The sequence below is a fragment of the Canis lupus genome, chromosome 12 (genome assembly GCF_048164855.1).
Source record: "Canis lupus baileyi chromosome 12, mCanLup2.hap1, whole genome shotgun sequence".
NCBI lineage: Eukaryota > Metazoa > Chordata > Mammalia > Carnivora > Canidae > Canis > Canis lupus.
In genome coordinates this window covers 2164792-2183024 of record NC_132849.1, presented here as the reverse complement: position 1 = coordinate 2183024, position 18233 = coordinate 2164792, and the positions used below count along the sequence as shown (strand labels likewise).

At 39.8% G+C, this 18233-nt stretch overlaps 1 protein-coding gene across 3 annotated transcripts in view; it reads left to right on the top strand.

Annotated features, from left to right (window-relative positions):
• The window catches only part of LOC140600862 (monocarboxylate transporter 1-like), a 37422-nt gene extending 30089 nt beyond the window's left edge, over nt 1-7333 (top strand). For all 3 annotated transcript variants that reach the window (XM_072769043.1, XM_072769045.1, XM_072769044.1), the window contains 2 exons: nt 1239-2105; nt 4251-7333. In XM_072769043.1, coding sequence (XP_072625144.1) covers nt 1239-2105; nt 4251-4459 — 1076 coding nt within the window. In that variant the 3' untranslated portion in view covers nt 4460-7333. The remainder of the gene's footprint in view (nt 1-1238; nt 2106-4250) is intronic.
• Nucleotides 7334-18233: the final 10900 nt, after the last annotated feature.

The following is an 18233-nucleotide window of genomic DNA, read 5'->3' as shown; positions in this document are numbered from 1 at the left end:
CTCAGAGTTGGTGACCTTGAGTGGAGAACTGAATGGCAAGTAGTATCCAGGTTTGTGAAAATCTAGAGGAACAACTGTGCTCAGAACCTATGAGAAAACACTGGGTTGCAGGTAGGGAGGTAGGTAAGGGCCAAATCATGGTGCTTCCTAACCCAGAGCAAAAAGCTGTGGATGGCAGTCATTAGAGAGATGGAATGGGCACATTCTAATCAGGTTTACCTAGTAAGGGAGCCAGAATGGGAGACCACTTAGGAGGTTATTGGGATACTTGTCTCAGCTCCATTGATTGAAAAATCTACTATTTCCCTATTAACTTAATGTGTCTTTCGGTCCTATTCTTGGACTTTTCCCCAATTTTATTGATCAGTTTTTCTATTTCTGACTAAGTGCATGCTGTTCTCATTACTATAGCTGTAGAAAATATTTATATACCTGTTAGTGTTGATCCTGTCAATTATTTATACTTTTGGAATATTTTAATATATTTGTTTTCTGGGTGGTATTCTTTTTTAAGATTTATTTATTATTTTAAAGGGAGGGTGAGAGAGCAGGGGGAGGGGCAGAGAAAGAGGGAGAGAATCCCAAGCAGAATCCGCACTGAGTGCGGAGCTGGATGTGGAGCTGGATCTTAGAACCCCAAGATCATAACCTGAGACAAAATCAAGAGTCGGGATGCTTAACTGACTGAGCTATACAGGTGTCACATCTCTGGGTGTATTTTAGAGTCATTGTACTTCATCTGAAAAATCGAATACATTGACATTTTCATAGAAATTACATTAAAATTAATGAATTTAGTGAGATAATGTTACTATCTTCACAATGTTGTATTTACTGTTCTAAAATATTTTCCCTCTCCCCACCACCCACTTTCTTCTTTTCCTGCCCTCTGCTCCTCCTCTTCCATCTTGCTCTCTGAATTTATAAAACTCATCTTCTCTCCTTTTTGTTTTCAATTTCTTATTCTTCAGGAAACCTAAAATTATGAAAATAAAGGAGCTTACATTTATTATTCTTATTATTGTTAAAGCAAAAAGAATTATTTTAATAATATATTTTATATCTAGTATTTGCTGCATAAAGAGATTTATATCTGTGTTTGATAACAGCCCACTTAATGATCTACTGGTTATGATGATGATTTTGACCTCTTGCCATTCAGTTTGTCTAGTTGGTTAATAACAAATATGTTTCTGACATTTATTTTGATATGTAATTCTTCCCCCCGTCCTTCCCAGGTCTCGGGCTTGCCTTCAACTTGAATCCAGCCCTGACCATGATTGGCAAGTATTTCTACAAGAGGCGACCGCTGGCAAACGGACTGGCCATGGCAGGCAGCCCTGTGTTCCTCTCTACTCTGGCTCCCCTCAATCAGGCTCTCTTTGATATCTTTGGCTGGAGGGGAAGCTTCCTAATTCTTGGGGGCCTCCTACTAAACTGCTGTGTAGCTGGAGCCCTGATGCGACCAATAGGGCCGCCACCAACCAGTGTGGGGAAAGATAGATCTAAAGAATCCCTTCAGGAAGCTGGAAAATCTGACGAGAAAAAGGGAGCAGGTGATACAAATACAGACTTTAATGGCAGAAACCCTAAAGAGGAGAAACCATCGGTTTTTCAAACATTTGAGAAACAGTTGGACTTATCCCTGTTTACCCACAGAGGCTTTCTACTATACCTCTCTGGGAATGTGATCATGGTTTTTGGGCTGGCTACTCCTTTAGTCTTTCTTAATAGTTATGCCAAGAGTCAACATTACTCTAGTGAGAAGTCTGCCTTCCTTCTTTCTATTCTGTCTTTTCTCGATATTATAGCTAGACCTTCTATGGGACTTGTAGCCAACACCAAGTGGATAAGACCTCGAGTTCAGTATTTTTTTGCGGCTTCTATTGTTGCAAATGGAGTGTGTCATCTGCTAGCACCTTTAACCTCCAGCTACACTGGGTTCTGTGTCTATGTGGGCTTCCTTGGATTTGCATTTGGATGGCTCAGCTCAGTGTTGTTTGAAACACTGATGGACCTCGTTGGACCTCAGAGGTTCTCCAGCGCCGTGGGACTGGTGACCATTGTGGAATGCTGTCCTGTCCTCCTGGGGCCACCACTTTTAGGTATAGTATGCCTTACTACCTCTTTGGTTCTGTTAACATTAAACAGGCATAGAAGATGGAAAAGGTAATAGAAAACAGAGATTAGTGAGCTGCTTGGTGGCAGAGAACATTTCTCATTTCTGTAGCTTCACTGTTGGCACAATGGTTGGCACAGCATAATTGCTCGGATTCTTAACAGAATTGAAAATATATTGAACCATCAACCTGAAAGAGGAGTCAAATGTTCTTACAAATGGCATTCTTTTTTGAAGTATGTTTTCTCTTCAGAAAACTTAATGTGCTTGTTGTAGAAAAACATGTAAAATACAACTCCACCTCTGATAGTAGCTCCCATGTAAGCTCATGGTTTACCAGCAACTGTTCTACTTTGTGTATCCTCATGTCTTACAAGCCTATGAAAGAGGACTGTCACAGTTCCTACTTCATAAGAACTAGAAACTTCGAAAGGTTAAATAATTTGCCTTATATCACATGGCTAGTAAGGGAGTATATAATTTGGGAACTGTTTCCTAAGATCATTAAATACTTCATCTTTTGAATTAATAGCTCATTAGATAACATTAGTGAAAATATAATTTGGCCTTCCTTTTATTTATTTATTTTATTTTTAAGATTTTATTTATTTACTAATGAGAGACACGGAGAGAGAGAGAGAGAGAGACAGAGGCAGAGACACAGGCAGAAGGGAGAAGCTGGCCCCATGCAGGGAGCCCCATGTGGGACTTGATCCCAGGACTCCAGGACCACGCCCCGGGCCAAAGGCAGGTGCCAAACCGCTGAGCCACCCAGGGATCCCCTGGCCCTCCTTTTAGATGTATACTTTTTGGAAGTATGATTTGGCTAGTGAGTGAGCATACATAAAAGAAAAGCCCTACAGCTGTCTTTTGATTCTGCTCTCTTCCTCCCCATATCTAGTGATTGTCCCAAGTCTTGTCAGTTTTCACCTCCTACATCTCTTTCTAATCAGCCCACTTTTCCATCACAACACCACTCTGTCCACAGCTCCTGTCTCCCATCTGGGCTGCCCCAGTAGCCTCCTAGCTGCTCTACCCAAATCCACTCTAGCCAGCCTTCAATCTGTTTTCTTCTCTGCAGGCAAAATTATCTGCAAATACAAACCTGATACCCCAGCTGCTTAGATCTTTCCAGTCGCTTCCCATTGTCCTTAGGGTGGAGATCAGATTCCGTCTAGTGGCCTACAAGGCGCCCCCCAACCCCCACCCCAACCTGGCCACCTGTCTCTCCAGCCTCATTTCCTGTCACTCACCTTTTGTTCTCTCTGCTCCAGCAATCCTGCCCTTCCTCCTTCCCCTCTCCCACCCCAGCTTCCCACCACCTGCCTTTGCATTTGCTGTTCTCTGGCCACATCCTTCTCCCACCGCCTCCTCCTGGATAACTCCCATCCCCCTCTAGGTCTCTGCTTCATTTGCACTTTAAGGGAAGCCTCCCTGACCCTGCTGGCTGCTCCCAACCCCCCATTTTCTGCTTTCAAGCCCTCCTTGTCACAGTTTGTGTAGTGATTTGATTAACATTTCTCTTGTCCACTGAACTGTGGATGTTTGCTCCTCTGCTCTCCCTTATCCTCAGGGCCAGCAGCCCAGTGCCTGGTGTGTGTGCAGGCTCAGTAAGTAGTGCTGGATGACCAGCGCCCTGAGTTAGAAAAGCACAAGGAATCGTATTGGAATGGGTTATATTCAGTCTTCTCTTACGTGGAGAGTAAGGTTGTATGATATTCCTTAACATACCAATTTGATGAGGTGGTAACAAGGGATTTCATGGCCAAAAACATTTTGGAAACACCAAGTCTGATAGATATTTCTACTAGAGGACCTTGCAAAACCTTTAATATGCTAATGACGTTGTGAATCTTCACTAGAGAAGAATATGACAAGCCATTTCCTAAGTCTGACTTAAGATTTCATTACCTTTAAGTTGCTAAAAATAACAGGATATGCAAGGCCATCTAAAATCAAATGTCACATCATAAAAGATGTAATTTTTAGCAGTTCCTTTTTAGACAAATTCATCATTTGTGGGCTCTTTGTCTATTGGTTTTCATTTTCTTTCTGAGTGGATCCTTAAGCTTTATTTGGGGAAGGTATACTTGTTACTTTTGCCCACATAACTTTGTTTTGGATATCTTAGGTCGTCTGAATGACATCTATGGAGACTACAAATACACCTACTGGGCATGTGGTGTGATCCTAATTATCGCAGGCATCTACCTCTTCATTGGCATGGGCATCAATTATCAACTTGTGGCAAAAGAGCAGAAAGCAGAGAAGCAGCAGAAAAAGGAAAGTAGAGAGGAGAAGCCAAGAGAAGTTATTAAAACAGCAGAATCTATAGAATAGAGAGGCCCACGTGGCCCCAAAGAGGAGAAACATCTCGTCTGAATCATGGATAACCAGAGGAGCTTTGAACCAAAAATTCTACTGAATCATGTTCTGTTAGTGCCGCTCACCACAGCCAGTGGACATCTGTGTGGAAGTGATACTGATGAGGGAGCAGAAGCCTAGCTGAGGACAAAGCATGAGCTGATACCCCCAACCTTACCTCTCCTGGGTGGGGTATATGTAGCATTCCTCCAGGGAGCTCCCAACTGTCTTAATGTGCATGTCTTGCTAGAGAGAAAAACAACCTTAACCTGATTATGGCAAGGCCTCCAGTATCTTGTAGGTCCTCTTTAGCATAGGAAAGTTCTTTTGTAAACCTTCCTTTTCCTGATCTCCCCCAACTCCCAAATATATAATCAGCCACCCCTCACAATTCAGGTATAGCTCTTTCTGCCCACAGGTCCTGTCCCCATGCTTTAATAAAACCACCATTTTGTACCAAGACATCTCAAGAATTCTTTCTTGGTCATTGGCTCTGGACATCACCCCACTAAAACTCACCTATATTCAAAAATACATCAATATCAAGTGTCCATTGATGGGATTTTTATTTCATTCCTTACATCAATCATAATTTATATGTCACATCCTTTGGGATCAGGGGATTTGCAAAAGAAAGTTTCTATTTGAAGTCATATTTACTAAGGTGTACTTTACATACAGTATAAATGTCTTTTATAAGATTATAGTTTGATGAATTTTGACGAGGTATTTAGATAAGTAACTATCACTCCAATACAGAACATTTCTAACAGACAATATAATTCTCTCCTGCCCCTCTGCAGTCAATTCCCTTCCCTTACCTACAGCCCCTAGCAAACATTGATCTGATTTCTGTCCCCTATAGTTTTGCCTTTTCCAGAATGGAATAAATGAAACCACATGGTATGTAGCTGGCATAGTAAGAAATATATATTTGCTCTTTGTCCCTAGTTCCTAGTACCTAGTTCCTAAAACCCTCGGCTTTCCCAAGTGATGAGTGTCTTTTGCATGCTTAGATGACTGGGGGCTAGAACCTCCTAGATAGCTTCAAGAATGAGGCTGGTCTCCAGAAAGACCAAGGCATGATTAAAGGGTTGGAACTTTCAGCCCTTCCCCATGACCTCTGGGGCAGGGGGGCAGGGGGTGGGTGGCATGGGGAGCTAGAAGTTAAGTTCAATTACTAACTGTCAATGATTTAATCAATTGCATCTATGTAATGAAACCTCCATAAAAGCTAAACTACAAGGCTTAGAGAGCTTCCTGGTTGGTGAATACACTGATTGGGCTGGTGTTGGGAGGGTGCTCAGATGGGGCACAGAAACTCTGTGCCATGCCTCCCCACCATACCTTGCCTTTTGCATCCTGTGCATCCCTTCCATTTGGCTGTTCCTGAGTCATAGCCTTTAGAAATAAATCAATGAATGTAAGCAAAGTGTTTCCCTGAGTTCTGTGAAATTCCTGGCAAATTACCAAGCCAGAGAAAAAAGTGAAGGGAACTCCCAGCTTCTAGCTAGTTGGTCAGAGGTACAGGTGGCAACCTGGGACTTGTGGCTGGAATCTGAAGTAAGGGCAGCCTTGTGGGACTGAGCCTTTAAACCTGTGGAATCTGCACTAACTCTAGGGGCTTACTGTCAGCATTGAATTGCAGTATAGGATACCTAGTTTAGAGTCTGGAGAGTTGGAGAAGTGGTTGCTGTTGTGGAAAAAATGGAATGTGAGAAGTGTTGTGAGGAACTGAGTAATCTTTTGTGTCTAGCTTCTTTACATGGCATAATGTTTTAGGATTCATCCATGTCATTCCATTTATACATAGTTTGCTGCTTTTATTGCTTAGTAATATTCTTTGTACGGATGTACCATAATTTATATCTCTCCACTGATTGATGGACTTTGGTTTTTTTCCACTTTTAGGCTATTATGAATAAAGCCTCTATAAACATTCCCACAGAGGTCTGTGTAGACATATGCTTTCATTTATCTGGGGAAAATGCCTAGCATTGGGGTTTCTGGGCCATGTGGCAAATACATGTTTAACTTTGTAAGAAACTATAAAACTATTGTGGAAGTAGCCAAACCATTTTGTAACTCAACTAGCAATGTATGAGAATTCTAGTAATTCTGCATCCTTGTCAGCATCTGGCATTGTCAGGCTTTTTAATTTTAATTTCTCTGACAACTAATGATGTTGACCATTTTTTCATGAGCTTGGTCATCTGTATATTTTTAGCAAAACCTTTTTAATCCTGAAATTTGACAGAGTCTTAGAAACATTTAAGTACCTTACTTGTTTGTGATGAGCACTGGGTGTTATATATAAGTGATGAATCATTCAATTCTACTCCTGAAACTAATATTACACTATATGTTAACTAACTAAAATTTAAATAAAACACTGAAACAAAAAAATACTTAAGAGCCTTGAGTTTTTATCTTTAAAACAATTTAAGTGACTTTTCCTGACATATTTGACAGTGAAATGAGCACTGTATTTGAAAATCCTGAAATGTGTGACAATGTATTTAAATAGGTGGTTATGAAGTCTAATATCTATTAGGATCTAGGATCTAATGGAAATATCCTTATGTTATAAGTGTGATGCAATATTAAATGAAAAAGCACAACACAAACTGGTTGGTCAGTATATATAATCTACTTTTAGGGGGAAAATGGGGAAAGGAAAACACATAAAATCCAACTACTTGCATTAGGATGATGACTTTTTTCCTATATATTTTTTCTTACTGGGTAATTGTTACCTTTTCAGTAACAATAGGAAAAATGAGTAGATTTGAAATATAAGACTTCTGATAAGAGAAACCTGTCTTCTAATAAAGCTAATGATTATTGTAAGATATTGATTGATTGATTAATTGCATTTTGCTTCTTTAAGAGATGGATTCTGGTGAAAAGGAAGTGAGTGTGACACTGAACTCAAGAACACAAAACACAAATGGCTTCAAGTCATGATTTTGCTGGTACAGGACAGAAGCTGTGGTGTACAGAGAGTTCATGGGGTACCAGCCACCAATGCCTCCTTCTTGGAAACAGTGCTCTTGGGGACAGCATTCCTATAGTTCTTCTTATGATCACCTTCCAGCTTCAAGCGAATGTTTAACTCAGGAAGCCTGAGCATTCAGCACTTACCACATCCTGGGGTGAGAGTTGTTTTAGAATGTCATTTTATTGAGATCAACACCAGAAAAAAATACAGTGTTAGAAAAAGGGAAATGTTCGTCAAAGGAGGAAGCTGACCACTGACCTTTTCACACAAGTATTCAACAGATATTATTGACATTTATCCTGTGTGCCAGTTCTAAGCACTGTTGTAAGCATTGAAGTTTTTTTTATTTTCTTTTTTAGCATTGAAGGTTCTTTAAGGAACAAAACATAACTGTTTTCCATGGTTCTTCCTTTCTAGTAGGGGGAAACAGACAATGAAGAGATAAGCTATAAGGAAAAACCGCACTTTATAAAGACTAGAGCAATGGATATAAGACCAGATTTCATTAGTTCATTCATCTAAAGAGCGTTTTTTAGAAGGGTACCTGGCTGGCTCAGTCAGTAGGGCATGCAACACTTGATCTCAGGTTGTGAGTTCAGTCCCCACACTGAGCATGGAGCCTACTTAAAAAAAAAAAAATAGAACTTTTTAAAAAACCCTAGCATTTTTGGAGAGTATCTTCTATGTGTCTATTTGCCGAACAGAGGAGATATAATAGTGAACAATATTTGGTTCCGGCACCCACAGCTTCTTGACTAGTGGGGAGGACTGTGTAGTAAGTACTGTGATCATGGAGAGATGAGTGAGAGAGAGAGAGAGAGACAAAATAAAAACAGCATATAGGGGACTGTATAAGAAAAACTCTTCCCCAAAACTACTGACTAGGAAAAGGAGAGGGGTGGATTACCAGAAGTTTTTATAAGCAGTAGAGCCCTCCTGCACCCTGCAGGTGCATCTCCACTAGGGCAAGTCTGCCTGAGAATCAGCACAGCTGGCCCCTCCTCCAGAAGACCAGCACAAACCCCTTGCATGCACCAAGTCTACTGATCATGGAGTGCTTCAAAGCTTCAGCTCTAGAGGAAATAAGATCTAGCTTCTTTTTTTTTCTCAAAATTTTATTTAATTCTAGTTAGTTAACATATAGTAGTATTTTGGTTTCAAAAGTAGAATTTAGTGATTCATCACTTACATATAACACCCAGTGCTCATAACAAGTGCCCTCCCTGATACCCATCACCCATGTAGCCCATCTCCATCCACCTCTCTTCATCAACCCTCAGTTTGTTCTGTCATTAAGAGTCTCTTATGGTTTGTTTTCCTCTGTCTCTCTCTTCCCCCTTTCACATATGTTCATCTGTTTTGTTTCTTAAATTCCACATATGAATGAAATAATATGGTATTTGTCTTTCTCTGAGGATGTAGCTTCTTTTAACAAGCATACCAAAACACATCTAATAAAACTCGCTGCACAATGGACAAGGTCCAAACACCCACACACACACACACACACCACTGCAGGCAAGGAGAAACTGCAGAGGACTGACCTGAGGGAAGGAGCAGCCAAAACACAGCAGCAGAATGCATATTCTGAAACACTTCCTGAAGCACCAGGCCCAAGACAGTATAGGTCCTCTTTTTTATATAGCCATTACTCTCAGGAGTAGAAATATAACAGGCTTTCCTAACACACACACACATAAACACACAAACGTTGACCTAGACAAAAGGACATGATGGAAGAATTTGCCCCAAAAAAAGAACAGAAAGAAGTAATGGCTAGGGGTTTAATCAAAACAGATATAAGAGCAGCCCCGGTGGCTCAGCGGTTTAGCACCGCCTTAGGCCTGGGGTGTGATCCTGGAGTCCCAGGATCAAGTCCCACATTGGACTCCCTGCATGGAGCCTGTTTCTCCCTCTGCCTGTGTCTCTGCCTTTCTCTCTGTCATGAATAAATAAAATCTTTAAAAAAAAAAAAACAGATATAAGTAAGATGCTTGAACCAGAATTTGAAACAACAATCATAAGGATATAAGCTGAGCTTGAGAAAAGCATAGAAGACACTAGAGAATCCCTTACTGCAGAGATAAAAGAACTAAAAACTAGTCTGTCCAAAATAAAACGTGTCATAACTGAGATGCAAAACTGCCTGGATGTAATGACTGAGGATGGATGAAGCAGAGGAACAAATCAGTAATGTAGAAGATAAAATTATGGAAAATGATGAAGCTGAAAAGAAGAGGGAAAGAAAACTATTGGATCATGAATGCAGACTCAGGGAACTTGGCAACTCCTTAAAGTATAATAACATTTATATCATAAGTCCCAGAAGAAAAAGAGAGGGGGGAAAAGGGAAGAAGGTTTATTTGAGCAAATTATAGCTAAAAACTTTCCTAATCTGGGGAAGAAAAGAGACATAAAAATCCAAGAGGCACAGAGAACTCCCATCAATTTCAACAAAAACAACCCCACATTAAGACATATTGTAGTCAAATTCACAAAATATAAAGACAAAGAAAGAATCCTAAAAGCAGCAAGGGGAAAATGTCCTTAAACCCCAAGGGAAGACAGATAATGTTTGCAGCAGATCTATCCACAGAAATTTGGCAGGTCAGAATAAAGTGGCATGATATATTCAATGTGCTGAATGGGAAAAATATGCAGCCAGGAATACTTTATTCCAGCAAGCCTATCATTCATAACAGAAGGAAACAAAGAGTTTTCCAGACAAAACTAAAGGAGTTCATGACCACTAAACCACCCTGCAAGAAATATTAAAGGGAACTGATTCTTTGAATGGTAAAGAAAGACCACAAAAAAACATAAAATAGACAGGAACAGAGAACATCATCAGAAACACCAAATTTCCAGGTAACACAATGGCACTAAATTCATATCTATTAATAATCACTCTGAATGTTAATAGACTAAATGCTCCAGTCAAAAGGCAGGATACCAGAATGGATTAAAAAGCCAGACCTGTCTATATGCTGCCTACAAGAGACTCAGTGTAGACCTAAAGACACCTGCAGATTGAAAGTGAGGGGATGGAGTACCATTTATCATGCTAATGGGCATTAAAAAAAAGCAGGAGTGGCCATACTTATATCAGATAAACTAGATTTTAAACTAAAGACTGTAACAAGAGATGAAGAAGGTGACTATATCATAATTAAGGGGTCTTGATGGATAGATATCTATGATGGTAAATATCTATGACTCCAACATGGGAGCACCCAAATATATAAATCAATTAATAACAAATGTAAAGAAATTCATTGATAATAACACAATAATAGTAGGAGACTTTAATGCCCCACATACAGCAATGGATAGATCATCTAAGGGGAAGATCAACAAGGAAGCAAAGGCTTTGAATAACACACTGGACCAGAGGGACTTAACAGATATATTAAGAACATTTCATCCTAAAGCAGAATACACATTCTTTTTTTTTTTTTTTTTTTTTTTCAGAATACACATTCTTGAGTGCATGTGGAACATTCTCCAGAATAGATCACACACTGGGTCACATATCAGCCGTACACAAGTACAAAACAATTGCAATCATACCACGCATATTTTCAGACCACAATGCTATGTATGAGCTTGAAGTCAACCACAAGAAAACAATGTCAAAAGACCGCAAATACATGGAGGTTAAAGAACACAACACCCTACTCAAGAATGAAGGGCTAATCAGGAAATCAGAGGACACATTTTTAAAAATACATGGAAGCAAATGAAAATGAAAACATGACAGTCCAAAACCTTTGGGATGCAGCAAAGGTGGTCCTAAGAGGGAAGCATATTGCAATACAGACCTATGTCAAAAAGCAGGTAAAGTGTCAAATACACAACCTAACTTTATACCCAAAGAAGCAAGAAAAGGAGCAGCAAATGAAGCCTAAAACCACCAAAGGGAAATAATAAAGATTAGAGGAGAAATAAATGATACAGAAACAAACAAAATAGTAGAACAGATTAATGAAACTAAGAACTGGTTCTTTGAAAGAATTAATAAAATTGATAAATCCCTAGCCAGGCTTATCAAAAAGAGAGAACCCAAATAAATAAAATCAGGAATGAACTGACACCACATGAATACAAACAATCATAAGAGAATATTATGAAAAATTAAATGCCAACAAATTGGGCAATCTGGAAGAAATGGATAAATTCCTATTAACATTCAAACTACCAAAACTGAAACAGGAAGAAATAGAGAATTTTAGCAGACTCATAACCAGCAAAGAACTTGAATCAGTAACCAAAAATCTCCCAAAAACAAAAGTCCAGAGCCAGATGGCTTCCCAGCGGAATCCTACAAGACATTTAAAGAAGAGTTAATACCTATTATTCTTAAACTGTTCCAAAAAAATATAAATGGAAGGAAAACTTCCAAATTCATTCTCTGAGGCCAGCGTTAACTTGATTCCAAAACCAGACAAAGATCCCGCTTAAAAGGAGAATTACAGGCCAATATCCCTGATGAACATGAATGCAAAAATTCTTAACAAGATACCAGCAAATAGAAGCCAACATTATATTAAAAGAATTATTCACCACAATCAAGTGGAATTTATTCACAAGCTGCAGGGGTGGTTCAAAATCTTCAAATTAATCAACATGATACACCATATTAATAACAGAAGGGATGAATCATGTGATCCTCTCAATAGATGCAGAAAAAGCATTTGACAAAATATATTATCTATTCTTGGTAAAACCCTCAACATAATATAGATGGGACATATCTCAACTTCATAAAGGCCATATTTATAAAAGGCCCACAGCTAATATCAACCTCAAGAGGGAAAAACTGAGAGCTTTTCCTCTATGGTCAGGAACAAGCTTTTTGTCTGGCTTCAGCAATCAGACGACAACAACAACAAAAATAAAAGGCATTCAAATCATCAGGGAAGGAGTCAACCTTTCACACTTTGTAGACAATATGATACTCTATATAGAAAATCCAGGGATACCTGGGTGGCTCAGTAGTTGAGCGTCTGTCTGCCTTTGGCCCAGGGCGTGATCCTGGAGTCCCGGGATCAAGTCCCACATTGGAGTCCCTGCATGGAGCCTGCTTCTCCCTCTGCCTATGTCTCTGCCTCTCTCTGTGTGTCTCTCATGAGTAAGTAAATAAAATCTTAAAAAAAAAAGAAAGAAAATCCAAAAGATTCCACCAAAAAATTGCCAGAACTAATACATGAATTCAGCAAAGTCACAGGGTATAAAATCAATGTACAGAAATCTGTTGCATTTCTATACACAATGAAGCAGCAGAAAAAGAAATCAAGGAATCAATCCCATCTACAAGTGCACACACACACACACACACACACACACACAAACAATAAGATACCTAGGAATAAACCTAAGCAAAGAAGTAAAAGATCTGTACTCTGAAAAATATAAAACACTTATGAAAGAAACTGAAGACACACAGAAATGGAAAAACCTTCCATGCTCATGGATTAGAAGAAGAAATATTGTTAAAATGTCTATACTACCCAAACCAATCTATAAACTTAATGCAATCCCTATCAAAATACCACCAATAAGTACCTGGGTGGTTCAGTCAGTAGAACATAAGACTCGATCTCAGGGCTGTGAGTTTGAGTGTAGAGTACATTGGGTGTAGAGATTACTTAAAAATAAAATATTCAAAAATAAAAAAATACCACCAGCATTCTTTGCATAGCTAGAACAAGCAATTCTAAAATTTGTATGGAACCACAGAAGACCTCCAATAGCCAAAGCAATCCTAAAAAGGAAATGCAAAGCTGGAGGCATCACAATTTGTAATAGACTTCAAGCTCTATTACGAAGCTGTGATCATCAAGACAGCATAGTACTAGCACAAAAATATACACATAGATCAATGGAACAGAATAAAAAGAAAACAGAAATGGACACACAACTATACGGTCAACTAATCTTTAACAACACAGGAAAGAATATCCAATGAAAAAAAGACAATCTCTTCAACAAATAGTGTTGGGAAAACTGGACAGCAACATGCAGAACAAAGAAACTGGACCACTTTCTTATACCATACACAAAAATAAATTCAAAATGGATGAAAGACCTAAATGTGAGACAGGAAACCATCAAAATCCTAGCGGAGAACACAGGCAGCAACCTCTTTGACCTCAGCAGCAGCAACTTCTTGCTAGACACATCTCCAGAGGCAACAGAAACAAAACCAAAAATGGGCTATTGTAACTGCATCAAGATAAAAAGCTTCTGTTAAGAAAAGAAAGCAATTGACAAAACTAAAAGGCAGCCTATAGAATAAGAAAAGATATTTGCAAATGATATATCTAATAAGGGGTTAGTATCCAAAATCTATAAAGAACTTATCAAACTCAACACCCCCAGAAAACCAAAAAATTCCATTAAGAAATGGCAGGAGACATGAATAGACTTTTTTCCAAAGATATCCAGATGGCTAACAGACACATGAAAAGAATCTGCTCAACATCACTCATCATCAGGGAAATCAAAATCAAAACCATGAGGAGATACCACCTTGCATCTCTCAGAATGGCTACAACTAACAACACAGGAGACCACAGTTGTTGGCAAGGATGTGGAGAAAGAACCCTCTTATACTGTTGGTAGGAATGCAAACTGGTTCATACACTCTGGAAAACAGTATGGAGGTTCCTCCAAAAGTTAAAAATAGAACTCCCCTATGACCCAAAAAATAATTGTTTTTTTTGTAGTAGGATACACAAATACAAATTTGAAGGGGCACGTGTCCCTGATGTTTATGGCAGCATTATCAACAACAGTCAAACTATGGAAAGAGCCCAAATGTCCATCAACTGATGAATGGATAAAGAAAATGTGGTACAAGGAAGCCTGGGTGGCTCAGTTGGTTAAGCACCTACCTTCAGCTCAGATCACAACCCCAGGTCCTGGAATCAAGTCCCACATCACGCTCCTTGCTCAGTGGGGAGCCTCCCTCTGACAAATAAATAAATAAAATCTTTTTAAAAAGATGTAGTACATATATGCAATGGAATATTAGTCATCAGCAAGAATGAAATCTTGTCATTTGCAATGACATTCCTTATCTATTCATTTTCTTTATGCATTCATCTATCAGTGGATACTTGCACTGCTTCCCTAATCTGGCTATCAAAAATAATGCTGCAACAAACATAGAGGTGCATATATCTTTTTGAATTAGTGTTTTCATATTCTTTGGATAAATACCTACTTTAAATACCTTTAGCTCTCTCTCCATACTAGTGGGATTACTGGATCATATGGTAATTCTATTTTTAGTTTTTTGAGGAACCGGGGATCCCTGGGTGGCTCAGCGGTTTAGAGCCTGCCTTCAGCCCAGGGTGTGATCCTGGAGTCCCAGGATCGAGTCCCACGTCGGGCTCCCTGCATGGAGCCTGCTTCTCCCTCTGCCTGTGTCTCTGCCTCTCAGTCTGTGTCTCTCATGAATAAATAAATAAAATCTTTAAAAAAAATTTTTTTGGAGGAAGCTTCACACTATTTTCCATAGTGACTACACCAGTTTGCATTCCCAACAGTGAACGAGGGTTCCTTTTTCTCCAAATCCATGCATGCCAATACTTCTTTCTTGTGTTTTTGATTTTAGCCATTCTGACAGGTGTGAAGTAATCTCTTATTGAGGTTTTGATTTGCATTTGGCTGGTGATTAGTATTGTTGAATATCTTTTTATGTGTCTGTTGGCCATCTGTGTATCCTCTTTGGAGAAATGTCTGTTCATGCCTTCCGTCGAGTTTTTAATTAGATTATTTGGGTTTTTTGGTGTTGAGTTGTAGAAGTCCTTTATATATTTGGGATACTAGCCCTTTATTGGAAATATCATTGGCAAATATTTTCTACCATTCAGGATGTTGGGTTTTTGTTTTGTTGATAGTTTCCTTTTCTGTGCAGAAGCTTTTTATTTTGATGTAGTCCTAGTAGTCTGTTTTTGCTTTTGTTTCTCTTGCCTCAGGAGACATGCCTAGTAAAATGTTGCTATAACTGATGTCAGAGAAATTACTGCCTGTGCTCTCTTCTAGGATTTTTATGGTTTTGGGTCTCACATTTAGGTCTTTAATCCATTTTGAGTTTATTTTTGTGCACTGTGTAAGAAAGGGATAAAGTTTCATTTGTGGTTGTTCAAGCATTTGTTGAAGAGACTGTCTTTTCCCCACTGGATATTTTTGCCGCTTTGTCGAAGATTAATTGACCATATTATCATGGTTTTATTTCTGGGCTCTCTATTCTATTCCTACAAAGCCCTTTTACCTACTGTTTATCACCCAGTCCATGCCAAAACCCAAGGAGGTAGGTATAGTTAGAAACAATGATTCATCTATAAGTACGCTGTGGTATTCTGAATTGGGTCCTGGAACTAAAAGAGAACATTAACGGAAAAACTGGTCTGTAGTTTAGTTATTAGGATTGTCCAATGTTTATCTCTTAGTTTTGACAAATAAACCAAGATAATGAAAGAAATTCACATCAGAGGAAGCTGGGGTGAAGAGTATATAGGAACTCTGTACTAATTTTTCTATAAATCTAAAATTCCAAAATGAAAAGTAAAAAAAAAAAAATCACAACATTGCTGGGCTTTCATCCTGGCAGGTCATCTACTATCAGAACAGGGCAAAGCAAGAGCATTAGCGCTCAGAGACTAGAGCTGAAGATGGTGCTGAATGGAAGCTCTGGAAACAAACAAGAACAGAAGAGGCTGAGTCCTGCGTAGTCCTGAAGGGTGAATAATGGCAAACTCATCATTTGGGTCCTACACCAAAAAGATTAAGAAAATTCCTGTTCCCCGAAGAATTCACAATCTGACTTATAATCCTTTTTCTTGGCATTGGAATTCATAATGTGTTTTCTTTGCTTGTGGATTTCTTTTCCTAATATTCTTTGCTGTTTCAAGGACTTAAAAGAGCTTGCATTTGCTGGACTGACTTCAGCTGTGTCACAGGAGGAAGTGCTGCAGGGGATGTGGGCTGGGATTAAGTGGTCCCACTCGGTGTGCTAACAATCTATATGTGTGTAATCTATACATGTCCACCCTGGGATGTTTCTCTCTCGTTGTCTTCTTGTTGCTGTGTTTTATTCTCTCTCTGTGCCCTTCCACCCCTACTTTTTCTAAGATTTTTTTTTTTTTTACAATTTTATTTATTGGAGAGAGAGAGAGAGCTAGTGAGAGAGAGCATGAGCAGGGGCAGGGGAGAGGGAGGCAGCCTCCCTGCTGAGCAGGGAGCTCAACATCGGGGTTCAATACTAGGACCCCAAGATCATGCCTTTGCCTGAGCCAAAGGCAGACACTTAACCAACTGAGCCACCCAGGCGCCCCAACTTTTTCTCTTCGATTTAGAAAGCAAAGAAAAGGGCCTGATGCTTGTCTGACTATAATTCTGAATGCTTCCCACATTTGAGGCTGTCAAAACATTTGGTAATACCCATTGCCTCAATCCTAGAAGTGGGTAAATTCCAAGCATGATCCACTTTCTCAGATGCTACAGATAAGCACAAGCAAGGAAGATGTGGGCCTGCAGAGGGTTAGTTTTCTGGGCTAGAAGCTCTGGAATGCTACTAAACTTCTTCTGGGGGTAGGCATTCCTCGTATTTCTCATCACCAACACTCACAGGTCGTTCTGCCTCATGCCCCCCGCCCTTCAATCTCTCCTCACCCATTTTCCCAGGCCACAGCTCTGTGTCAGGCACTCATGGTGCCTCATTGGAGTTCTTGAAATGGCTTTCTAAGGACCCCCAGCCTTGGGTCTCACTTGTCATTTCCAACCCATCCTTAATACTGCCAGTGTCAAAGCATAGCCATTAAAGGGTTAAAATAGGACTCATATAAAAATAGAATGAGTATTTGATAAAGATTAACTCATTCATGAAGAAACTGGCAGAATGGTAAATCTAGTTCAAAGGAAAATTCAAGAAACTACATTCGATGAAAACCAGAATGCTGAAATAAAGTCACAAGCTTTCGGGTCCAATAAAACTAATTGTGGCTTTTGCACACATTCAGATTCCTCACCCAAGGCCTTCATTCTTGGGTCTTTTTCTGAGGCCTTGGGCAGAGGTCCTATTGGACACTTCCACCCAGGCATTCCTACAGGGGAGGTGGGGAAATCATGAAGACACTTCCCTCACTCCTCACTCCCCAGGTTTTCCACAACTTGCCCTTCCCTCTCTTCCATCCCCATCCCGAGTCCACCAAACTGCTGGTCCATCTGTTTGGGACTCCCTCAACAGTAAGAGGACCCCCTGAGTCTGCACTGATCCACTTGATCCTCCAGAGAACGTAACAGGGAGTGTGGGCACCACCTCAAGTTCAGCCTCTTGATTTTACCACTGCAGTAACTGGTAAAAGGATTAACTCTTACATTTATGGCTGGTTGCTTTAATCCACTACTCTGACAGTTTAGCTCTCTCTCCTATAGCTCAGCTGAACTCCCAATAGTTAGATTTTTTTTTAAGATTTTATTTATTTATTCATGATAGTCACAAAGAGAGAGAGAGAGAGAGAGAGAGAGAGAGAGGCAGAGACACAGGCAGAGGGAGAAGCAGGCTCCATGCAGGGAGCCCGACGCGGGATTTGATCCCGGGTCTCCAGGATCACGCCCTGGGCCAAAGGCAGGCGCCAAACCGTTGCGCCACCCAGGAATCCCTAGAGTTAGATTTTTTTTACTTTACTCATGTGGACACATAACATCCTAGGTCTGGGCTCTACACAATAGCAAATAGAC